We start from the raw sequence: 23217 nt of genomic DNA on the forward strand, positions 1-23217 counted from the left end.
TCAGGTGTCAGGCGTTGGTGTGAGGGCGTGCCTTGTCCACTGGCCTTTTGGAAGCCTTTTCTGGATGTTGTCTCTCGGTGAGTGTCTCCTCCCTGTGCACACACAAGCCACTGTGAGGCTGTCCTGTTCTGAGGTGGGCCAGTTTCTGCATGTGCTATGCTGTGTGTGGGCTGTGTGTCCATGTGTCTGGGTGCAGGGAATTCGTATGTTTGTGCCTGTGGTGGGGTGAGGGGCTTGGGGGTCCTTGGGTATACATGTGAGTGTGTATGTGCTGGCCTGTGTGTCTGTGACATAAGTCATGTGTGTGTGTGTGTGAATCAGTGCTGTGTGTTGGTGTCCTGGGCTCTGTGTCTCTGGCTGGCTGGTTGGGAGGGGAGGTGTCAGAGTGTGTGTGTGTCCGCATTTCCAGGTCTAGGGCTGTGGCTGTGGCTGGGTGTGTGTGTGTCAGCCGTTCCGTGCAGTCTGCTTTCTGTGGGGCCCTGGGCCCTAGCCTAGCCTCTCTCCACACCTCAAATGAGGTTCGACCACAGCTCAGCACAGAGCTCCCCTGAATCCCACCTGTCTACTTGGTGAGCAGACTCAGCCCCCTCTTGCACCTCCCATTCTGGGGGCCTCCCACACCCCTGCAAGGGTGGCCTAGCCTCTCCACCCTCGCTAGATGGGAACAGGAACCCATTTCTTGCCCAGACGGGACTTTCTGCTGAAGAGGGACCCGGCCCAGAGCCTTCAGTGCAGTCCTGGTGAGGAAAGGATGAGGGGTCTGCTGCCCCCACCCCACCAGCCTTGGAAACCTCCTCCCAAGGGCAGGCACAACTTGACTGGCTCTGGGAGGGAGGCCAGTGGCCCCTTGGCCCAGTCTCCCTTTGTCCTCTGTGTACCTCCTCCTCCCTGGGCCTGCCAGCCTCTCTCGATGGTTGTGAAGGCCTGGAGAGCTGAGCAGATGCAAAGAGACCCCCACTGGCCCCAGATCTCAGGGTGTCCCTCAGTCATGGCTGCCTAGGACGAGAGTGAGGCCCAGGCACAGAGGGGCCCTGAAGGCCAGCCCAGGCTCCCTCCCTTATGAGCCCTGGGACTCTGACACCTAAACTCCCTGGCCCTTGGTTTCCGCTTCTGTAACAGTGGAGGTTGCTGTACCAGCCTAATGGGACAAAGGAGGTGGTGTTTAGGAAGAGTTTTGCCCAGTCCCCGGTGCGCAGTAAATGGGGTTGCCGCTGTCATGGTCATAGTCCCCTCCTGCACATACCTGCTGTTCATTCATTTGCTCAGACGGGACCATGTGCCCAAGCCAGGCCAGACCCTTGCAGGCCTCACCGAGCAGAGTCTATCCGGTGCCCTCCGGCCTCACCTCCCAGGAGTCTCTCCACACCTGTCCCTCCGCTTCTCACTTCAACCACCCGCCAAGGACCAGCAAAGCATGGGGCCCTGGGAAGACTCTCATGGAGCCCGTGGGGGCTCACTCGACAGTGACTGTGGGGCCAAAGTCCCCCTGCCGGGGGGAGTGGTGTGAGCAGTGGACCTCAGCTCCTGGCTGGCTGGCCTTTCAAGCGAGCCAAACACAGAATCATTTGACATCTTAGAGAAGGATCTGGCACCGCACCGTTCTCCCATCCAGATCATTGTTGTAAAGTAAGTTAAAGTTTGTACAAAAATGAAAAGTTGATGCCCGAACGGCCTGCCAGACTGTTGTAACCCAATATATTTTACCCTTAAACCAGAAATGTGTTTGTTTAGAAGCAAGTCACTGGCAATGCCAAAACTGGAGGCGTTTGCTCCCCCGCCGCAGCCTGTGCCCTGTTCCCCCAAACCCCCTCCCTGCCCTTTGTGTCCAGATCCTTAGCCAGAGCGTGAGAAACCGGCCCTCTCTCTTCTTCGGGCCATGTCAGCCACAGGGAAGAAACTTGACATTCGTTAGGTACCCACTGTGTGCCCAGTTCCTAGGCTGGGCATGTCCTTTTATTTTCTTCTAACAGCCATTTGCGGTGGCGTCACTTTAGAGAGAAGAAAAATGAGGACAGAGATGGGATGTGACTTGCCCAGGTTTGTGGCTGTCGGTGGTGAAGCCCCTGCAGAAACCTCTGTCTGTGTGACTTAGTGGCCTTCAGCTTGCTGCCCCATGTCCACAGGGCCCTTGACTCTTCCCCAGAGGCCAGAGGGCGAGCACAGGCCTGCCCACGCCAGCGGGCACTGTGCTGGGGCTTCCATGCGCGATCTCACTGAGCCCTTCTACAGATGAGGGAGAGGCCCTGAGAGGGCAGCATGCCAAGTAGGGTGAGCCAAACCCTGCAGATTTGGACGTTTGACCAGTGCCCTCCCCTCCCCTGGCCAGAGATTGGAGGATCCACAGGCTTGACCTGGAGGGGCAGAAGGTGCCCCCTCCCCAGCTCCCGGGATGGCTCCCTCTGTCTTTCATCTCCTGCCCTGGGTCCTGCGAGCTGCACGCAGCGGTAATGGATTGCAGTGGACTTTTTTCAATTAGATTCTGATTTTCCCCTGCCTGTTACTATAAAACTCCAGATGGTCTAGGGCTTCACGGTTCCCGGGGTATTTTCCCCATTATTTTAATCTTCTTTTGTAACACGCCCCACATGTGGGAACGGGGCCTTTCAAGCCTCTGCGCTCTGGGCATCAGCCGGGGCTCTTTCTTCTCCACTGTGCCGCCTCGTGTTTCCTTTTCGTGTGGTGGCATCTCCTCTCTCTGAGGGGCCAGGAGGGAGAAGGGTGTTGGCTCTGCATGCACGCCTGGACCTGGCCTTCGCCTGGGATGGAACCCAGGATGGGGGCCCAGTGGGACATCACTGTGATAGCTGCTGAGCGCCAGCCTGGTGTTGGTGCTTTATGTAGGGGTCCCAGAGGCAGTGGCCATATAGGGATTCACACATCAATCAGCCAGACCTGAGTCAGATCCCAGCTCTGCCACTTACGGGCTGTGTGACCTGGAGCCAATGGTGTCACCTCTCTGAGCCTCAGTTTCCCTAGCTGCAGAACGGGGCTAGGAAGGATCCTCACCAGCAGAGCACGTTGTCGTGATTAAATGAAACACCACGTGAAGCACACACAGCACCCAGCCCATGGGAGGCACCTGAGAGGGTGTCACCCAGTCACTCACATCATTTTGAATTCATCCCAGTTTTGTCTTAAGGTATATTTCAATGTTTATGCATTTTAAGGTAAATAAGAAAAACCTAACACCCATTCTTCCATTTTTCTAGACTGTTCAATGTCCCTTCTGTTACTTCTCCCCTCTACCCACAGTAGCCACCCTCTCTGTTGCCCATGGCGTGTGAGCCTTGGTTTCTGACCAGATAAATCTGTTGGGTGTTTGGTTATTTGAGCTGATATGTTTCCAATTTACCTGAACAAGAGGCGACCAAGTAATTCTCTAGGTGGACACAGTTGGCGTCAGGGCTCTGGGCCCCAGGATGCTGCATGCACCCTGTGGTTCAGGGAGCAACCCCCACCATGTGCCCTGGTGTGCCAGAGCTGTGCCCCCTGTACAGAGGAGGAATCTGCGCTCTGACAAGTGAAATGAACTTGCCCAAGGTCCTCCATCAGGAAGTGTGGATTCGCACCCAAGCTGCTCTGATACTCAAACAACGGGGTGGGGGTGGGAGGTGGAGGAGGCAGACACCACCAAGCCATCACCAGGGGCCAGATCACCCCAGCCAGAACGTCGGGCGAGGATTTGGACTTGCCGAGGCACTGAGGAGCCGTGCAGGGTTTAAGCAGGAAGGGGCTCGGACGGACCTGCGGGCTTAAGTCTTCATTCTAGATAGCAGGTACCAGGTGGGAATGAGTTGGGAGAGGAGGGGCAGGAGGCAAGACGGCGGCAGGTGCAGTCACCTGGGCAAACAGTGCTGGGGGCGGGGTGGACCAGGGCAGGGGAGCAATAAAGAGAGAAGGGGCTGGCGTAGAAGATGTTTCAGAGGCAGCGTTTCCCTGGCTTGGTGGCTGGCTGGATGCAGGGGCCAGGGAGGAAGGAATAGGTTCCTGGCTCAAGCATCCAGGAGGAAGGTGAGAGGTCAGGTGCCAGGGCGTCCAGCCAACAGGCGTGGCACTGGGGTTTCCCAGAGACCAGCCTCGTGTGCCCCGTTGGCTGGGCCACATCCATAGTTGCACAGGGTAGTTTCTGCACAGTCCTTTAGGATAAAAAAATCCCCAAACTCGTATGCTCCAGAGTGAATCACCATCCTGCAGGTTTGAACGAAGGAGCCCCGAGACTTCCCATGTCTGCTTCCCCCTTCACTTCCCCTGCTCCCCTTCATTCTGGCTCAGCAGATCCCTCACTGTCTCTAGAACCCACCCCACCCCACCTGCCTGTGTCCTCCACCCTGCCCGTCTAAACCCTGCCTAGGCATCAAGGCCCAGCTCCTCCCAGAAGGCTCTAGCGGCGCCTGGCCTCCCCCGCTGGAAGTCCCTGAGACCAGACCCTTCTTAGAGCTGACTGCATTCTCTTTTTTTGGGTGTTATGGGTCTTTTGTGGTCTTTGTTGCCCTAGAATCCTAACTCCCAGTGCGCTGCCAAGCACATGGGGCGGCTGAGCAAGGCAAGGGTGTGAGTCAATGTGCAAGAGGTGAGAGGATGACCGAAGCCAAGCAGTGAGCGGCTGGAAGGATGGGCGGATGCATGATGAGTGATGGGTGCGGTGAGCAGTGATGAGGGTGTGTCATAAGATTGGGGGTGGATGGATGGGGGTGCACGAGTGACTCAGGTGTGGGGTCTGTCTGACATTGCTGCCTTGTGTTGAAGATTGACGGGTCACTTCTTTCCAGATGAGACGGCGGTTCTGACTGTGGCTTAGCTCAGCCTCTGTGCCCTCTGGGGTAGGGGGAGCAATTCCCCCTCCTTGCCCCTTGCAATGGGGGGGTGTCCCAGGAGTTCTGCTCTTCAGGGTCATACACCTGGACATGATAGAAAGGAGGAAGGGGCCAGGCCAGGGCAACATTTGCCCTAGAATGTCAGGGGACTGGGGTGTTGGGGGAGGAATGTCAGGAAGGCCCCGCCCCAGTGCATGCCCCCTGGGTGCAGACCCCGGGGAAAGCATCATGACACCCTTGGGTCACCGCAGCATTGCCTCAGGGCCCATCCTCCACCTCCCTCAGCCCAAAGCCAGTGCTGTGCCTGTCGGCGCCATTTCTGCTCCAGCCAGACCCACATTGCCATTCTGGCAGCATCTGTACCCCCACAACACAACAGTGATGGGGCACTTCTCTTTGCTGCCCCACCCCCACCCCACAGCTAGTCCCATCCCAAAAGGCTGCCTCACTCTCGTGGGAGGCTGCTCCTGGCACCCAAAGGGCACCCCACAGCTTGGCATGAAAGAGGTTTGGGCCAGACCAGTGGCCAAGCCTGTCAAGCAGGTTGCCCTATTTCCTTCTGGGGCCAGTGAAAACTGACCCCCTCTGGTGTCCTCTCTGAGGGCAAGACGGCAACAGTGCCCATCACTGTAAAAGTGGTAACATTTGTAGAGCGTGTCCCATGTGCCATGCCAATACGCACATCGCCCCACTCACACAACAACTCTGTGAGCTGCTTACTATCACCTTCATTTTATAGAGAAAGAAACTGCGGCACAGAGAGGGTTCTGACTCGCTGAGAGCACAGGGCTGTCTGCTTTCCGAGTCTCGACCCCTTGCCACAGGCTCTGCCACACCAGACAGTAGAGGGCCTCGAATGCCAGGCTAAGGGACCTGACCAAACGTCAGGAGGCACGCTGAGCCCTGGAGGGTCCTGAGCAGGGGTGACCTGGTCAGATTCGCACTTTAGAACTAGGCTCATAAAGCATTAAAGCTGGAGGGGCCTTGGGGGCCATCTAGTGAAGCTGCCAGCTGTAAGGCAACAAGGGCTCACGGGAAACTCAGACGTGCATGCCCAGCTTCAGGATTCTAGACCAGGCCCTTCCACCACTGTGTGAGCCCTGCCAGGTCCTGGCTCCTCAGGGTATGGAGAGGGGAGCAGACCTGTGCAGCGTGCCTACTAGTCAAAGTGGAGCCAGGACAGCCCTGGGCTAGCTCCCCCTCTCAGGGGCACCGGGCACCTGCCCCTCCAGCATGCTCCCAGTTCCCATCCTGCTCTAGGCCTCGTGCTCAGGCTGACATCTGAGTCCAGGCTTGAGAGCCCAGGGTGTGATGAGAAGGCTACTCCAGAGACCAGGCTGGAGGAGTGAGGTAAGGGGTAAAGGAGTGAGAAGTGGACAGAGGACGTGGGGGATGTGGGAGCCCAACGTGCCCAATAGGACATCACACACACACACACGCACAGACACCCCCTTCCAACTCTGCAGAGGGGCAGCAGGCCCGGGAGTTGCCACCCCAGGTGGAATGCCACTTCACTACTACTCTATGACCTTAAATGACAGCTACAATGACAATATTGGGCAGGAACCTGGTGCCAAGATAAGCACTTACTGTGCAGTATTTCTTTTAAGCCTCACAACCACCCTCCATGGTTGGTAGGACTCACTCAGTTTTACAGATGAGGAAACTGAGGCTCAAAGAGTTGATCACTCAGTAAGTGGTTGTCCCACACCAGAGTCTGTGTCGTAGCCACTGAGCTGCTTCCCCTGAGCCTCAGCTTGGCAGCAGGGGAGGAGTATTTGCCCCGAGGGCTGTGGACGGGGTACAAGACCACTCTAGTGACAGCAGCAGGTTCAGCAGATGAGCGCACGTGGGTGCCGAAGCCACGAGCCTTCCCATCCTCCTCTCTCTGCTGCTGGTAGCCCACCTGTGAGGTGGATGAATGGGAGGACCATGGGGACCTTGGCAGGCAGCTGCAAGCAGAGCCCACACACCTCAAGGCCTTGGCATGTCTGGGATGTGTTCCTGATAGGGGTGTTGCTCTGCCAGGGGTACCTGCAGCATCCTCATCCCAGGCAAGTCCTGGTGGGGCAGCACCACTTCTCTACCTGCTCTTACCTCTGCTTCTACGAGAGGGCCAGCCCCTCCATCAGGGCGCCCTGGCCAGCTGCTCGTTGTACCCCAGCCTGTGACTCAGCTCTGGGAAGTTCAGGGGAGGCAGGGCGGGACAAGTCTGGGCTGGCAGACATGGAATGGACAGAGGGCACACGCACAGGTATCGGGCTGCCCTGGTGAACTCTGGAGGGAAGAGGGTGCACTCACAGGGGTGCATGGCCGGGAACCCCTATTCTCACCCTCATTGGATCACATTTCTAACCCACCCTTTGTGCCATGAATGGGATGCCAGCCCTGCCTCAAGGAACTCCCAAACCCTCAGCCTGGAGGCAGGGAGCGAAGGCAGCGGGTGTGTGGGAAAAATTCCTAACCCACTAGCTCAGATGTGCTGGGGAGGGCCCAGGAGGGGGGGAGGGCCATTCAGAGGAGGCAGTGCTTGAGCACCGTGAGTAGGTGTTGCTTAAGTGAGCAAAGGAGGGAAAGGCATTCCAGGTCAGGGAACAGGTCAAGCAAAGGCCTGGGGGCATGAAAGTTCCTGACCCATTCCCAGTCCATCCCTCTGCTACAGCATGACACCTGGGGCGTCTGCAGATGGGAGAGGCACAGGGGCTGTGTTGGGAGACCGCGAACCCCAAGCTGCAGGTCCTGGACTTTTGAAAAATGTGTGAATTAAATTGTCAGCGAGCTGGAAGGGTGGGTGTCCCGGGAGGGGTACAGCCTGAACAAAGGCTGGGGTGGGAGCAACTGGGCTGGCCCGGCAGGCGTGAGGACCTGTGGGGAGAAGATGATATACAGGCCTCCAGAGTCCAGTGGACTCTCCCGAAGTCAGGAAAATCACGCCGCATGTGAGGAGTTATTGCCCCTCGGCCTCAGGTGTCTCCCTCCCAGCATGGGCCAGGGAGGAACAAAGGCACCGGCTGGTCACGAGGGGCAGCCCGCTCTCCAGCTGTGGCCCCTCCACTCGCTTTGGGGTGAACTCGGCTCAAAGCCATCGCAGGAGAGCAAGGGGGATGGCTTGTGCCTGTTTACTCCCCACACAGGATTTCCTTCTGGTTTTGATGCTTGGAAAAGGCGCAACATCTGGAAGTAGGAAGCGGAACAGCCTCTAAAACCCGGCTGTGGGCGGCTTGCCTTGGACCAGCCCCAGCAGAGCACGGCCTGCAGTTGGGGCCAGGCCTTCAGTGGGAGGCCTGGAGGGAGCTCGCCCCAGACCAGTTGCTGTCTCTGGGTCCTTGTCCTCCCGTCTCTCCTGGCCTGGGGATGAAACCAATGGATCGGGAGAAGGCGCAGCCTGCTCTGAGTCTCTTCCTCTTCCCGGGTCCCCTCACCCTGCCCACCTGCCCCGGGGAGGCAGCAGGCACAGCAGAGCCACCTGGGCTTTGGCTCAGACTTGGCCTGTGTCCTGTCTTTGCCTTGTCACAGCCCTGTGATCACCACACAAAGCCTCCGAGGTGGGGGCGTTGAGACCACACCCCTCACAGATTGTTTGGTTAAGTACCAGCACCGTGCCTGGACGGAGGGCGCAGGTGCCGTCTGCACTGGTTCCTCTTCCCAGCCGTGATGTGTACCCGCCACCGCGGAATGCCAGCCTAGCTGGACCCGCCAGACAGCGGGGAGAAGCAGGAAGGAGCAGCCAGTCACACTAGGGGACCAGGGCAGGCGCATTTGAGCTGGACTTTGAGGGCTGAGGGGGGATTGGATGGATGGTTAGGAGAGAGGACATTCCTTGCTGAGTGACTTGTGTGAACAAAGCTCAGAATTGCCTGGTGGACCCCTGCTGCTGTGAGGATAGGGTAGGAGTCAAGAGGGATGGGAAGGTGTGGAGTGCGCTGGGCCTTAGGCGAGAGCAGCAGGGTCTCATTTCCACATCAGAGGCTTCCTCAGCATTGCTGGGAGGAGGGAGGAGGGCAAGGATTCAGGGAGAGAGGTGGAGCTGGGCGGAGGCTGCATGACCGGGCGCTGTGTGTGTTGCTCTCTGTCCAGCCCCACCCCTGACCAGGGCATCACACATCTGTACTGCTCCCATGGCATGCCCACTGCCCAGCACAGGGCCTGCTACGTGCTGGGCATTGGATAGCCAAATGGCCAAATGACAAACCAAAGACACGGAGTTTACAAACATGGTCGTTATTCTGACCACAGCCAGCACTGATGCTCACTCCAGATGGACAAAGCCCCTTGACAGTCTGTGTCCCAGCCCTTGGGGACCTCATATCGGCCCTGCGTGTGGCCACACAGTTTCAAGCTTGTAGGCGAGGAAATAAGGCAGAGGAGGTGGAGGGCACCTGCCATCCTGTCCATCCAGGGTTGTGCTGCAGTCAGAGCTGCACCTCATTTCCAGGTGCCACTGCAGAGGGGATCCTTCCAGATCCAGAGATGGCAAGACCTCTTCTTCTCCAGCCCTGGCGACCATTCTAAGTCGGGGGTGTATTTTTTCTGGACCCTCTAGGGCTTCCCAGATAGAGTCTGGGTCCTGGGCTCTTCATGGGGAGCTGAACCAGGGCACCTGGAGGCCTTGAGCAGGACCAGGGGGCAGAGGACCCTGGGGGCCATTTCCAGGCCGGGTGGTGGGCCCTCGGGGGGCTGCACAGCACCCCTTACCAGTCTCTCCCGCAGTTTGAAGGCTGCAGCAAGGCCTTCTCGCGGCTGGAGAACCTCAAGATCCACCTGCGGAGCCACACGGGCGAGAAGCCGTACTTGTGCCAGCACCCTGGCTGTCAGAAGGCCTTCAGCAACTCCAGCGACCGCGCCAAACACCAGCGCACCCACCTCGACACGGTAGGTCCGTGGCAGAGGCCAAGAGGGAAGGGGTGGAGGATGCACGCACGGCCCTACTTGTCTGATGCAGGGCAGGGGCTGGAGTCCATGCCAAACCCTGCCTTTGTCTTGAGCCCTATTCACATTTGGGGCAGGAAGATTGTTTGGAGGGAGAGGAAAGTCCTGTTGGGGGTATCCCTGGCCCCCACCCATTACATAGATAGGAGCAGTTTCTCTTCTCCCAGTTGTAACAACCAAAAATGTCTGTCAGCATTGCCAGATGTCCTGGGGAGGAGGTAGGAAACTCTCCCCAAGCTGAGAACTACTGCTCTGGCCCGTGGGTACCGGCCCGGGCACCAGCATCCTTGCAGACCCCACGGAACGAGTGCACTCACCATCCTGTGTCCTCTCCCCAGGCCTGTCAGCTACCCCCAGAGCAGTCCCCCTGCTCTTCCCACCTCACCGCCTGCAGGGAGACAGGCCAGAGGCTCTCCAGGGTCCCCTGAGCACAGTGGGCGAAGAGTTGAGGTGGGCAGGGCCTAAGACTCCAGGCCCCTGGAATAGTGCCCGGGGCCCCGATGCCTGCATGTTCACCTCCCTTCCCTTGCTTGTGCCAGCGTGATAACATGCGCCTTTATCACAGTGTTGCTCTGAGCATTCTGCCTCGTGCATACAGACGTCAGCAGTTAACCCAGCACTTCCTAAAACATCATCTCCCACCATCTCATACTGACCCTGCCAGTCAGGGGGTCACTAACCCGTTTGAGAGATGAGGGAAGCAGGGCTCCGAGAGGTTCAGTGCCTGCCCAGCTAGAAGGTGGCAGAGCTGACTCAGAGCTGGGCCTCACACCAGTCTCACCAGGCCTGTGTGAGGGCCTGCACCCAGCCTGGGAGGACACCAGCCCCTGTGTGCAGCAGGTGATGGCTCTGCAGCCAGAGTCCACGTCTGGGCCCCCAGCCTGTGTCTCTGCTCTTCGTGCAAACGTTTAGGGAATTCTGCCAATGAGGGGCTGGGAGACCTGAGTGGCCATCCAGCCCAGCCTGTCTAGTACACAGATATACAGAGGAGGGAGCAGAGGCCCGAGACGGTGACTGACCCCTCCAGGGTAAGTTGGAGGCCACGAAACAGCAGAGGCCAGAGCTGGGGGCTCTCTGGTCCAAACTCTTTATTTTATAGTTGTAGAAACTAAGACCCAAAAAAGATGGGGGGGGGGTGTGTCAGAAATTAGCAGGCAAGACACATTTTGGGTCCAGGCCAGTCCCTGGGCAGAATGTTCTACACATCTCCCCCCAACCCCCCTGCATCACACACACCCTCCCCCAGTGTCATCCTGGAAATAAAGAAACTGAGGCTCAGAGAGATTAAGTCACTGGCTGTCACACAGCTAGTTAGTGGCAGAGCTGGGATGCAAACCTGGGTCTGTCTGCGTCCAAGTCCAGTGCCCTGTGCTGGAAGAACAGGCCTGTCAGCCATCCTGGAGAGGTGGCGCTGAGCAGAGTGGACGAGGTAGGGAAGAAGAACCCTGTCCCCAACCTGAACCCAACCCTCGTCTGTCCCCACCCTCCCCTTTCAGGCCTCACTGCCACAGCCTGCGCTGGGGACATGGAGTGAGGACGCATTCTCACATGCCCCTTCCTCCAGCACCTTCCCACGTGCCCCGTCCTTGGGCCCTTGGCACTGGCCCAGGCCCTGAGAAGCACTGTCGGTTCCCCAGCACCACACTTATAGCTCAGCAGCACCAATGGCCCCAGGCCTCTCTGCACCCCGCCCCCCAGGCCCGGGTGACGGCCTCTAGGGGTCACCTACCCTGACTTACCCACTCCTCCCTCCCCCCTTACTGCATTTCCTGGATCCAGCCCCAAAGCAATAGACTCTGGCCCCCACTTGGTGTGTGAGCGGAGCCGAGGTCTCAGTCAGCTCAGGCCCAGGACGAACCCGCAGGGTCAGCTCAGGCCTCATCTCCCCGAAGGGCCTGGTGCCCTGCTCACACCCACCCCCGTGGAAACACTGCAGGCTTGTACTTTCCCAGCATCCGCTGCTCAGAGGCCCAGCGGGTCAGCCCCATGCTGGCGGGGCCCTGTTTTCCAGTAGGGACCCAGTCATGTCCCAACTCCCCTCTGGCACCAGAGAACATGGATTCTTTCCAAGGGCAGGAAAGTGGCGGAACAGACGAGAGAACCAGCCTGGGCTCTAACCCTGGCCCTCCACTTGGTCCCAGAGGTCCGAGGAACGCCACAGAGCCTCTCTGGGCCTCAGTTTCCTCAAACGCCTACCTCACGAGGGGGGGGTGGGTTTCGACTGAGGTGACGGATGTATAGACCTGACACCTGGTCTGCACAGCAGTTATGAGTCCCTGCTTTTCTCCGTCCTTTGACTTGCTGGCCGAATGCTGACCAAGTCCTGCCCTGTCCCAGGCACCCAGTGTAGTGTTTGAGTCCTGACTGCCACTGACTCCCTGAATAAGCCACTATCCTGCTCTGGCCTCAGTTTCCCCAAGACAAGGGGTGATAACCTCTCCTTGGCCGCTTCTCTGGGCCCTGGAAGGCTGCAGATGGGAGGAGGGACCCTAGCGGAGTGTCAGGGACACACTCTTCCTCACGGTGAGATCGCCCTCATCTGCAGAGTGGGGATGTGTCTTACGGGGTGGGCGCACGGAAGGAGATGGCGGATGGCGAGTGCTTAGTGCCGGCCTGTAGGGAGGGAGCGCTCAGGGGATGAGCAGCTGCTGTGAGCACGGATCTGGAGGCTTCCTGAGCCCCGTCTCCATCCTCACAACATGGCCAGGGGCGTCCTTGTTAACAAGGCTTCGGAGCCTGTGCATGACTGCAGGCCTGGGGCCGGGCTGCCGCTGGGACAGCCACAGGGTCTCATGAGGGCTCCCGGGGAAGCAGGGCCGGAGGAATGTTCTACGCACATCAGGTCCTGGAAAAACAAACATGGAGATGGGCCTTGTGCCCTCTCTCCAGGCAAGTGTGCCTGCACACGCGGAGCTCAGTTCGTTTGCTTTTTGACAACAGCGTGTGGATTTGTATCAGCATCCCCAAGGGACGGGGCCTGGGGCAGGGCCCATGAGAGAGAGAAAGAGGGTGTGAGAGTGTGTGTGTTTGTACGTGCGCGCATGTGTTGGGGTCAGTGTCAGGCCCATGAGAGGGGGCCGTGTGAGTCTGTGTGTGTGTGCGTGTGTGTCTGTGTCTGTGTGTGTCTGTGTCCCTGGGTGTGTGTGTCTCTGTGTGGTGCGGGGGCAGGTCTGAGCTGGGCATTCCACCCCCGCCCCACCCCTCATCTCAGCAGGCAGCCTCTCACACTCTGTCTCTCTCTTTTTGCTCTCCTCCGTTTCTTTAACCTGGCAACTCTCCGCGGCAGCACCAAGGTACGGTCGTTTCCTTCTGCTTCCCCTCCCCACACGGGCCCTGGGTCCGAGGTCCAGCGGCCTCTCCTCGGTCCAGCAGGGGCAGAGCTGCCTGGAGGTTTGGCGGCCAGTTCCACGTGGGCGTGTCTGACAGCGGCATAGCAGTGCCTGGCTTAATCTGAGAGGTGTCACCTCTTCCAAACACCCTCCCCTCTGTCCCCTGCAGTCGCTGGAGCCAGACGGCCCTGAGAACTTGGAACCACTAGATGTGTTCTCAAGGGAAGCCTGAGGGATTTCAAGGCCAGCAGCAGCTGGAGTCCTCGGGCAGGGTCTCGCTGAAGCCCTGTCAGAGGGCTCAGAGTTTAGTTAGAGCCTGGATCCCTTGTCCTGGGTCAGTCCTTGGGGCCTGAGATGAATCAGAAGGGACCCTCCTCTGGGAAAACTCTCCACCTGGTGGAGGAGGACACTGAACAAGCCCAGCAGTGCAGGGGACAGTGCTGCCAGTGGGGAGCTCGGGAGGTGGAAGTGGGGAGAAGATTCTAGGAGGGCTTGGAGAGGCAGGCGGGGATGCAGGGGCCGGGACAGGAGGAGGGGGGAGACAAGCAGGACCCAATTCACAAAGGGCCCTCAGTGCCAGGAGATAGGCTGTGTCCGAGGGTGCCAGGGAGCTATGGAGGGGTTGTAGGTGAGAGCATCGCCAGGGCTGTGAGAAAGCTCCCTGGCCGTGAGTGTGAGGGGAGATAGGAGCGCCGAGAACAGGACGGGGCCCGAGCAGGAACCAAGGGGGCAGTGGGTTGGATTTGTTCTGGATGAGCGATGGGGGCCCCGAGGGGAAAGGACACAGAACCTCTGCCTCCCCAGGCCCGTGTCTGAGATTGGTTCCCTTCTGGCCTCTCGCAACTGTCAGGACGAGCACCTGGGTCTCTTGTGGCCCAGAGAGTGGTCTGGGGACTTGGGACCCACTGCAAGGTGTGGCCAGTCACTCGCAACCTGGCATCCTGGCCACGTTTGTGGCCCCCGCACGCCCTGCTGTCACCCTGTCCTCCACCTCCTGTTTTCCAAGGCACCCCCTCACCTTACTCCTCGTCCACTCCTCGCTTCTCTGCAGCTGTGGCTACAGAGGGTGTATGTTTCTCAGAGCTGGTGTCAGAGCTGGAAACATCCTTAGAACTCATTTGGCCTCATTTTGCAGAGGAGAAAAGTGAGATCCACAGAGGGGAGGCGACTCACCTGAGCTCCCAGCATGAGGGTGGAATGGAGACGCGGCCCCTCCTTCACTACAGGCCAGGCACCTTCCCCACACTGGTGGGCAGAGCTGGCTGAGTCAGACCCCTCCTGGCCTGGGGGGACACAGAGGGAGGGACAGGGTGTGAGCCAGCAACCTGCTCCTCATCCAGTCCTCCCCACTGCTGGTCACGCGGTGGGACCTTGGGCGGCCCCTCACTTGCCCCACCTCTGCCCCTCTGATGTTGCAGAAGCCGTATGCCTGTCAGATCCCTGGCTGCTCCAAGCGCTACACGGACCCCAGCTCCCTCCGCAAGCACGTGAAGGCGCATTCGGCCAAAGAGCAGCAGGTGCGTAAGAAGGTAAGCTGGCCATTCCAGGCCCACTCCTGCAGACGCCCTCCTGGCCTCCCACCACCCGGGCAGCTTCAAGCCAGGTACCCACACTCCTTGCTTGCTTCACCCTTCCACACACCGGAGGGTGCTACTGTCCATCATCCACCGTCTGCCTCCCACTGGGCCCCTAAATGTACTTCCTCACCCCAGCCAGTGGGACATTTGTCTGCCCACTCACCACGGCTCATTTAGTGAACTCTTGATGTCAGGCTCTGCGTAGGCACTGAGGATGCAAAAACGCGAAACCATGGTCCCCACCTGCAGTTGGGACCTGGTGGGTGTAAGCCAGACATAATATAATAAAGACTGTGATAGAGGAATGCAAAGAAAGTCAGGGGCACAGAGAAGGGGCCTCAGCCCATCGGGATGGGGACAGGAGGGTCCGTGGCATGAATGACACCAGGGCAGTAGGTACAGTGGTGTGTGCTCTGGAGCCAGCCTGCTGGGCTCACCACTATTGCTCCTGCGGCCTTGGCCAGAAGGAGCACCAGGGTCAGACTTTGGGGGGCAGGATGGATGGACAGAGAATCCAAGGAAGAAGCAGATTTGCAGAAGAAAGCAGTGAATTCTGTTTTGGATGAGGAGTGTGTGAGCCGCTGATGGACCCAGCGCAGCTGGAGGGACAGGATTGCAGCCACATCTCCAGAGGACCACCAGGGAACTTGAGTGCCAGGGAGGCTGTGGGTGTGAAGAGAAACACCAGGGGCCAGTCCGGGGACATCAGCATGACAGAGGAGGACAGACGAAGAAGAGCCCGTTAATTTGTTCAGCGGGGTTATGGAGCACCTGCTGTTTTCTAAGCACTGTTCTGGGAGCTGTGGGTCCAGCCATGAATAAAGCAGAGAAAGGCCTAGAGGCTGGAGCAGTCAGATGCTTTAGTCCATGGGATGCAGGCACACAGAGCTTGAGTGCTGGGAGCAAGCAGGCCTCAGGGAGAAGGACAATGGGGAGGGGACAGTTAGGCTCAGACTTTGGTCTTCACCCTGCAAGCAGCAGGAAAACAGAGAAGGGACGCGGTCAAAGGGTGCACCGTGAGCTCCCTGGTGAAAACGCCGCACCTGTGTTCACCCTGAGACGGGAGGGACGAGCCTGAACCCCGGCTGAGCTGGTGCTTCACAGGCCAGAGCTTATGTAGTCCTCCCTATAACCGTAGGAAGTGGGCACTGTTTTTCCCATTTTAGAGATGTGGAAACTGAGGCTCAGAGAGTTAACAGATCTGTCCAGAGTTGTGCAGCGTGGGAGTGACAGAGCCAGGGTCCCATCCCAGACCTGTCTGTCTTGGAGCCTGAGCTCTTTCCACTGCTCGCAGGTTGAGGGGCCTGAGCAGGGATGGGGAATGGCCCAGGTTCCACGCAAAGGAGGCTTCTGTCCTGAGAGGACTGGTGCCCGAGGACCAGAATGCTGCCCTGGTTTCCCAGGCCCCGTGCTTGGCTCGCACTGAGCCCCAGGGACCTGGGGCCGCAGATCCACAAACTTCCCAACAATAAGCATCCATTAGGAGCCGTCGGGGCTGATGCATCTTTCTGGGGAAAGCAACCCTCGTATTATGACAGCTCCTTGGCAGCCCTGCCGCATTTCAGAGAGAGTCAGAAATGCTTTTCTTCCTTAATCTTCTCTCCTGCTGCTCCTCATCCGATCGACATAGCCATCTGCAAGAAGATGCCTTGGCCCTCTTTTGCCAGAAACTTAATTTACGTGGAAAACAGCTGCTGGGTCAGGGAGCTGAGAGCCGATCTGGAGGCTGGGCATGCCTTCCCCAGGCCTGGGTGCTGGCCTTCTGGCCTGGGAGGGTGGGAAAACCCTCAGGGCTGACTCTCAGCTGCTCTGTGTCATGGGACGAGTTTCTCACCGTCTCTGGGTCTGTTCTGTCCCAGGTAGAATGAGGATTTGCACAGGTCAACTTTCAGGGCTCTGGTAGTCAAGCTTTGGAATTTCCTGGGGAGAAGAGGCTGGTCCCCTCCAGAGGCATTACCCCTCGTTGCCCAATGTCCCCAAGGCCCCAGCCAGCCCCTCCCTGGCCCCATCTGGAGAGGGGAAGACCTTCTGAGGTGTCCAGCTCAAGTCTGTCTTTGGATACAGCCAAGGGTTCTTGGCCAAAGATTTCTTGGGTTACTGTGCTTGTCCCAGCCCCGGCTTGCTCTTAGCCAACGACTTCAAGTCCTTCTGTCCATCCAGTGTGCCCACTGTGGTGCAACCATGTGGCACTCGGCCGGCTGGAGCCAGCCAGCCCTTCACACCACACATTCCCCACGTGAGTTCATACCCATCACATCGTTACTCCTCACAGCAGCCTGGGGTGAGGCGGTGGGGGGGAGACCCAGAGAGGGTAAGGGATTTGTTGAGTGTGACACATTGTCACACACACACGGAATAAGAAGAGGTGGAGTAAGATTTGAACCCAAGTCTTCTGTCTCTGGCCCTGCACTGTCTCCACTGCCCCTTGAGCCAGAAGGAGGAGAGACAGGGAGGAAGGTGGGGAGGAGGGAAAGATGCTGACTCCCAACGCATCAGTTCCCCTGCATGGCAGCCACAAGGATGTGCCTCACAGACCTCCAGCTACCCATGGGAGGTGCCTGCTGCTGCCCTCTGACGGCCATCTCAGCCTCTGTGCTTAGGCCGTGCCTCCCACAGGCTGCTCCCAGCCAGCGCCTGGGCGGGGAAGGCCCTGCGGGGATACTGAGGCAGGCTCCTTCCTAGGAGACACAGGGCCCCCTGACTTCCAGCAGACTCTGGCTCCCTGAGGACTCCCAGTCTAGGAAGCTCCCCCCAGCCTCCCTCCCCTCATTCCTTCCCCCAGGGTCAGACTTGGAACGCACCTGATGGCCCCCTCCCTATGTTCTCCCCACGGCACTGGCCCTATTAAGATCCATGCAGGTTTGATCTCGTCTTAGCATCTGCTTCTCAGACCTGAACTAAGACAACCTTCACAATGTATACGATTAGCCCCAATTTACACATGAGGAAACTGAGGCACAGTGAGGTGGAGGAGCTTGCCCTGGGGCCACCATCCTTCCTGCCCTGTCCCCTAAAGAGAGGGTCCCCAGTGGGCAGGTGGTCTCTCACAAACACCCTCTCTCCCTCTGCTTGCTCTCCAGCCGCACACGGTCCCTGACACTGAGACCGATGTCCTGACTGAGTGTCTGGCCCTGCAGCAGCTCCCTGCGTCCACACAGCTGGCCGCCAGTGATGGGAAGGGCAGCCGCAGCCTGGGCCAGGAGCTGCTCCCAGGTACGCACGCGGGAGGCAGCTCTGTGGGCCACCAGGGGCCATGTGGCACGACCCACTGAGTGGCACCCACTCCCTGGGCTTCATCACCTTGCAGCTTATGTAACTAGGCATACGTCACCTCCCTCTCTTGCGGGTCCCCATCACCCCCGGGATGAAGTCCAGGCTGCTCTCGGCCTGGCCTCTGATGCCTCGCAGGGCCTGGGCCCTCCTGGTGGCCTCCCGCCCCAACCTTGGTACACGATGCAGGTCCCTGAACACCTCTGCTCCCTCTTGCTTCTGAGCCACAGCACACAGCTGCTGGCCCCTCTCCACTCCCTTTCACCTAGGCAGCTCCTGCACGTCCTCCAGGGCGCACCTCGGTTCAGTCCTGGGCCTCAACTTGAAGTCCCGTGGACTCCCCACCAGGACCCCCCACTGGGACTCCTTGCCTAAGGAGAGAAAACTGAGGCCCTGAGAGGGTGGGCAGCTTGGCCATAATCACTTCCAGCTCACCCCTAAACTCTGTGGCACGGATGGGGCCCCTCAACCCCCGGGACCCTGCAGGCCCATGCAGCTGGACATTCAGAGCCCCTGGTCCGGCTGAGGCGGACTGTCTGTCCCTCACGCATCCATGGGCCACTGGGCAGGTCTGGGCCTGGCAGGAGTTGCTGGCTGCCCAGAGCAGGGCAGCGGGGCTGTGGACTCCAGCTGACAGTACTCATGCTCTCCCACATCCCTGAAGAAACCACGGGATCAGAGCAGAAAGCTCTTCCTGCCCTCTGGGATTTCTCGAATTACTCCAACCATTTGTAACATTTTTTATTTTCTGACTTTTTATTCTTTCCCCTCAGCTCTGAAGTAGCAGCCGATTTAAACCTGTCAAAGTGCTTCCCAAACAGCCTGGGGAAGAGGTTTTCCCCTTTCCCGAGGGTCCCATCACAGGGCTCTGTGCTCAGGTCCATGAGGGCGAGGACGCCCAGGAGGATGGGTCGGTGGAGGAGGGACCTCACCCTCCAGCCAGGGGCCCCTCTGCCGTGGGCTGCTTCTCCCAGGGTCAGAGTTGCTAGCACGGCAGGGGGAGTTGGGATCAGAGGGACGACCAACCCAGGGATGAAGGTTTGCATCTCAAGTGCCAGCTCCCAGGGCTGGGAATGACCGCTTGGGGCTCTGTCGAGAAGGATGCTGAGGCTCCCTGACACAACAGGAAAGAGGGCTGCAACTGAGTAGCCGTGGCTGCCTGGGCAGAGGTCCTACAGCCCCATCGTTCTTACCCTGGGAGGACTCAGGCCTAAGCAGGAGAACTTACCCAGGGTCATCGCGAGAAGTCAGTCTCAGATCCCGGCTGGAAGCCTGTTCTCCCAAATCCCAGCCCAGGGCTGACCCCAGGGAGCGTGCAGGGCTGACCCCAGGGAGCGTGCAGGGCCACGACACCACCTCTGGGGCCCGTGCTTGGGCCGGTCACTTGAGAAACATCGTCTTGTGCAGTCCTCAGCCCCCCGTGGGGTGGCGTTGAGTCCATGCTATGGACGAGAAACACAGTCACTGAGGCGGCAGCACGGACTGGAGGGCACAGATGCCGCGCCTGCCAGGCCTGCCCTGTGACAGTGAGTGAGCCGTGTCTTCCCTGCTTTGAGCCTCAGTTTCCCCCCCCAGACCTGCTGTGAGAACCAATGCAGTTGTGGATGGGATGCTTCCTATGTGACCAGTGACTTTAATCATTGTTACTGTTGCTCATGGTCAATGAGAAGAGTAGCTGTCGACTCATCGGCCTCGTGGTAACGCAGCAGCCAGCGTGCATTGACGCGCCGGGAGTCTCTCCAGGAGCTGCACGTAGACGTGTTAGCTACATAATCCGCACAACAGCCAGATTAAGTACAAGTGGTTAAGCTCTTTCTTTCCACATGAGGAAACTGAGGCCTTGAGAGGTTAAGTCGCTTTTTGCCCAAGATTTCACAGCCAGTGAACGTCAGAGGCTGGATTTGAACAGGCCATCTGGCTGCAGGCCATGCCCTTAACCAAAGAGTCGGCCACCTCTCTGCTTCTCAAATAATGCCTGTGCCATACTGAGCACCGCTGTGTGCCGGGCCTGTGCCGGTTCCTGTCCTCCAGCTGCTTCCAGAACAGCAGGGAGGGAAGGGCCAGCCAAGCAAATCCAAGGGTCCTGGATCCCCCTGGGCTCGGCTCCCAGGTTCTTCTCCAGGACACACGGCAGATGCCTGAGGCACGGTGGGAACAGATGTTAGGGCCAGAGGTCCAGTGCTCTGACTGATGATTGATGACGCTGATTTACAGCTGAAGCAGTGCATCCTGGGGAGAGGCCGGCAGGCCGCATGGGTCCCCACTCCTGCTGCCCCTCAGGATCCGGTGATTCCCTCATTCCCATCCGCTATTTGTTCACAAGTTCAACGTGCCTCGTTCACACACCAAGTCGCCCACCATATATTTGTCCCCTGGGGGCTGTAGAGGCAGGGACCTGGACGAGGGCAGGGCGAAGGCAGGGGAGGGGGAGAGATTCAAGGAGTGTTAGGATAGAAGAGTCCAGAAGAGAGAGTGAGTGCGAGGGAGCTGGCGAGGGTGAGAGTGAGTTTCCATCATCACTATGGGAAGCTCCCACAAGCTCGTCTCTCATTGCACTAAGGCCCGGGAGCTTCTCTGATAGGCAGGCCCCCTTTAGCAGCACCAGGGCACCGTGATGGGCAGTGAGGACAGGAGAAGCATGAGGTCAGCGTGGCTGAGGAAGAGGGAGCAGGATTTGTCGGGATTCTAGGCGTCCTAGCTGTCAGGCCCCCAAATTGGTTCAAGATGGCAGGTGGGGAGGTGCTAGGAAGAGTGGTGAGAGGAGCAAGCCGTGAGCAGAATCCCCTCCAGGTGCCTTCCTGAGCAAGTGGGGGATGTGTGAGAGAGGCAGCGGATGGGTGGACGGGTGGTGCTGCCTGTGGGAACACAGGTGTCCGAGACAGGGGAGGGTAAGGACTGGGGCGGAGAGCTCATCCAGAGCCCTGGGGTGTCACAGCCATCCACAGTGAGACCCCAGGCAGAGGCCCCCCTGCCGGCCCTCCAGGCCACAGCCAGAGCTGGGGCTCCAGCTCTTTCCTGGACCTGGCCTTCAGTGGACTTCTTTTTGGCGTCACTTGAGAGAAAGGCCTGATTAGCTTCCCACTGTGTGACTTTTGACAAATCATTGACGTTCTTAAGACTTAGTTTCTTCATCTTAAAATGAGATCATATTATCTCCTCTGTTGACAGTTGTTGAGACAGTTAAACTAGATACTGTAGAAAAAGAGCTTGACACAAGTATATGCTAAATTAACAGTAACTGTTGTTGATAGTATGCATTTATTGTAAGAGTAGAATTTCACTTGATGTAACCCATCCCAAGGATGTCTGCTGCTCTAACCCCAGACCAGGTGTTGCAAACTGTTTGGTCTCATAGGAATAGTGTTTGCTTTTTAACAGTTTCAATGTAAGGCCTTTACGGGGCACATTCTCTCTGCTTTGCCACAGTCCCCACTGCTCCCTATTGATAACCACTGTGGTTTCACTTATTTTGCTCCCTGCCATGCCACCTATGTCATTGAGCTTGCCATCCCTGCCACAGCCCTGCCCAATTCCTTATAACAGCTCCCTGAATTGCAGTTCTGGGCTAGAGGGGCCAGCCCGGGATGGGCTAGTCTTGGAACCCCAACTACTGGAGAAAGTAAAATTTCCTCCCTTATCCCATCCCTGAAAAGTGCACGATGTGTTCGCAGATGGTCCTCATGAAGTGATACAGACCACTGGGTCTGGATGCATGATGACCAGAGTGACATTCCAGATGTAACAGCTGAGCTCTGACCAGTGCAGTTCTGGGCACGGCCCCACGGTCCACAGAGTCCTCCCAGGGCATCAACTTGGTGAATTGGTTTCTGGGAAAATGATGTCAATTCCTATTAAAATTCAAATAAACATGGCCAGACTAAAGAGGGGGTGGCAAAATTGGCCCTCTTTTTACAGAAGGAATAGTGAATGTCAAAAACTCACAACCCTCGCTGGGTCCCTCGCAGGCTCCAGCCCCAGAGTAGGGGTTCATTCTCCCCTCTAATTGGGGTTCCTTGGTGAAGGCGTTTGGGAAGCAATGGCCTTAGTAACTGCTCTCAGACCCTCAGCTGGGTCCCTGGAACAACATCTGACTCTGACCTAGTGTCCCTCATTGGATCCATCAACCCACCTGTCTTCTTAACAAGGGCGTCACAGGTGGTGTCACCCTACAAGTGTCTTCTGGAGGTTTACAATCTGAGACTAGAGCACGGCTGACTCTTCTCCTCAGCCAATCCTTGTGCAGTGTGCAGCCTGTACACATCTGTGGCATCCCTTCTCAGTGGTCTCGCAGGCCTGCCTGCCATCCAGCTAGCACAGTCATCCTTTCTTTGGAACCCCTCACAGTGGACATCCAGGCTCTGCTTGCACATCTCTGGGGATGGGTAGTTAATTTTCTCCAAAGGGAGCCTGGTGCCCTCCAGCAGCTGCCTTCTAGAAGATGCGGCCACACCCTGAGCTGGTGGCTTCTCTCCATTCTTGTCTGCTTCTGGGGCTACACAGAGCGAGCCCCTTCTCTCCTAGAACAGCCCCAGAGATTTGAGGCAGCCTGCTCCATACAACCCTCTTGCCCCAGCACACACACGCACACACACATGCACACACGGGCCCGACCACCCCATGCCTCTGACTGTCCCTTGTCAGTCCACTTCTGCTGTCAGGGTGGGGCGTGGCCAGAGCAGAGTGGGACCAATGTCTCCCTTGTTCGGGCCCCTAACCTTCTGTTACTCTGAGTTCGCTGGCTCCCTGTCTGGTCTCTCCCTCTCCGTAAGCAGGCTCACTGCTCTGGGCCACCCGCAGCCATCTCTAGGGAGTCGCAAGGCCCAGTGGCATCTGCTTGCTTCCCTGCAGGTGTGTATCCCGGCTCCGTCACCTCCCATAACGGGCTCACCTCAGGCCTCCTGCCCCCGACACATGACGTCCCTGCCAGGCACCACCCACTGGACGCCACCACCAGTTCGCACCACCATCTGTCCCCGCTGCCCACGGCCGAGAGCACCAGGGATGGGTACGTACAGCGAGCCGTCCTCCTCTGGGGGCAGCAGGGAGGCGCCCGCATGGCAGGCAGGTGAGGGCAGGCATCCTGCACACTAAATGGCCGTTACCAATAATGAAAATAGTCAGCATTTATGCAGCACTTACTGTGTACGGCACCCTGTGCTCAACACTCTCTCTGAGGATTTCGTTGGTGCCTCAGAGTAACCCCACCAGGGAGATGGATGTATTGGCACCCGGGCCTCTTGACGCCCCACCTTGTGCACCCTCTCCTCTCTTGGGGGGCAGCCTTGGGAAGAGGCTGTG

The 23217-nt window shown here is 58.3% G+C and overlaps 1 protein-coding gene across 2 annotated transcripts in view; it reads left to right on the forward strand.

Moving 5' to 3' along the window:
- The window catches only part of GLIS1 (GLIS family zinc finger 1), a 213476-nt gene that overhangs the window by 181988 nt on the left and 8271 nt on the right, over window positions 1–23217 (forward strand). For both annotated transcript variants that reach the window (XM_046663560.1, XM_046663561.1), the window contains exons 5-8: window positions 9525–9686; window positions 14491–14601; window positions 17730–17862; window positions 22768–22924. In XM_046663560.1, coding sequence (XP_046519516.1) covers window positions 9525–9686; window positions 14491–14601; window positions 17730–17862; window positions 22768–22924 — 563 coding nt within the window. The remainder of the gene's footprint in view (window positions 1–9524; window positions 9687–14490; window positions 14602–17729; window positions 17863–22767; window positions 22925–23217) is intronic.

The sequence above is a fragment of the Equus quagga genome, chromosome 5, assembly GCF_021613505.1.
Source record: "Equus quagga isolate Etosha38 chromosome 5, UCLA_HA_Equagga_1.0, whole genome shotgun sequence".
Lineage (NCBI taxonomy): Eukaryota > Metazoa > Chordata > Mammalia > Perissodactyla > Equidae > Equus > Equus quagga.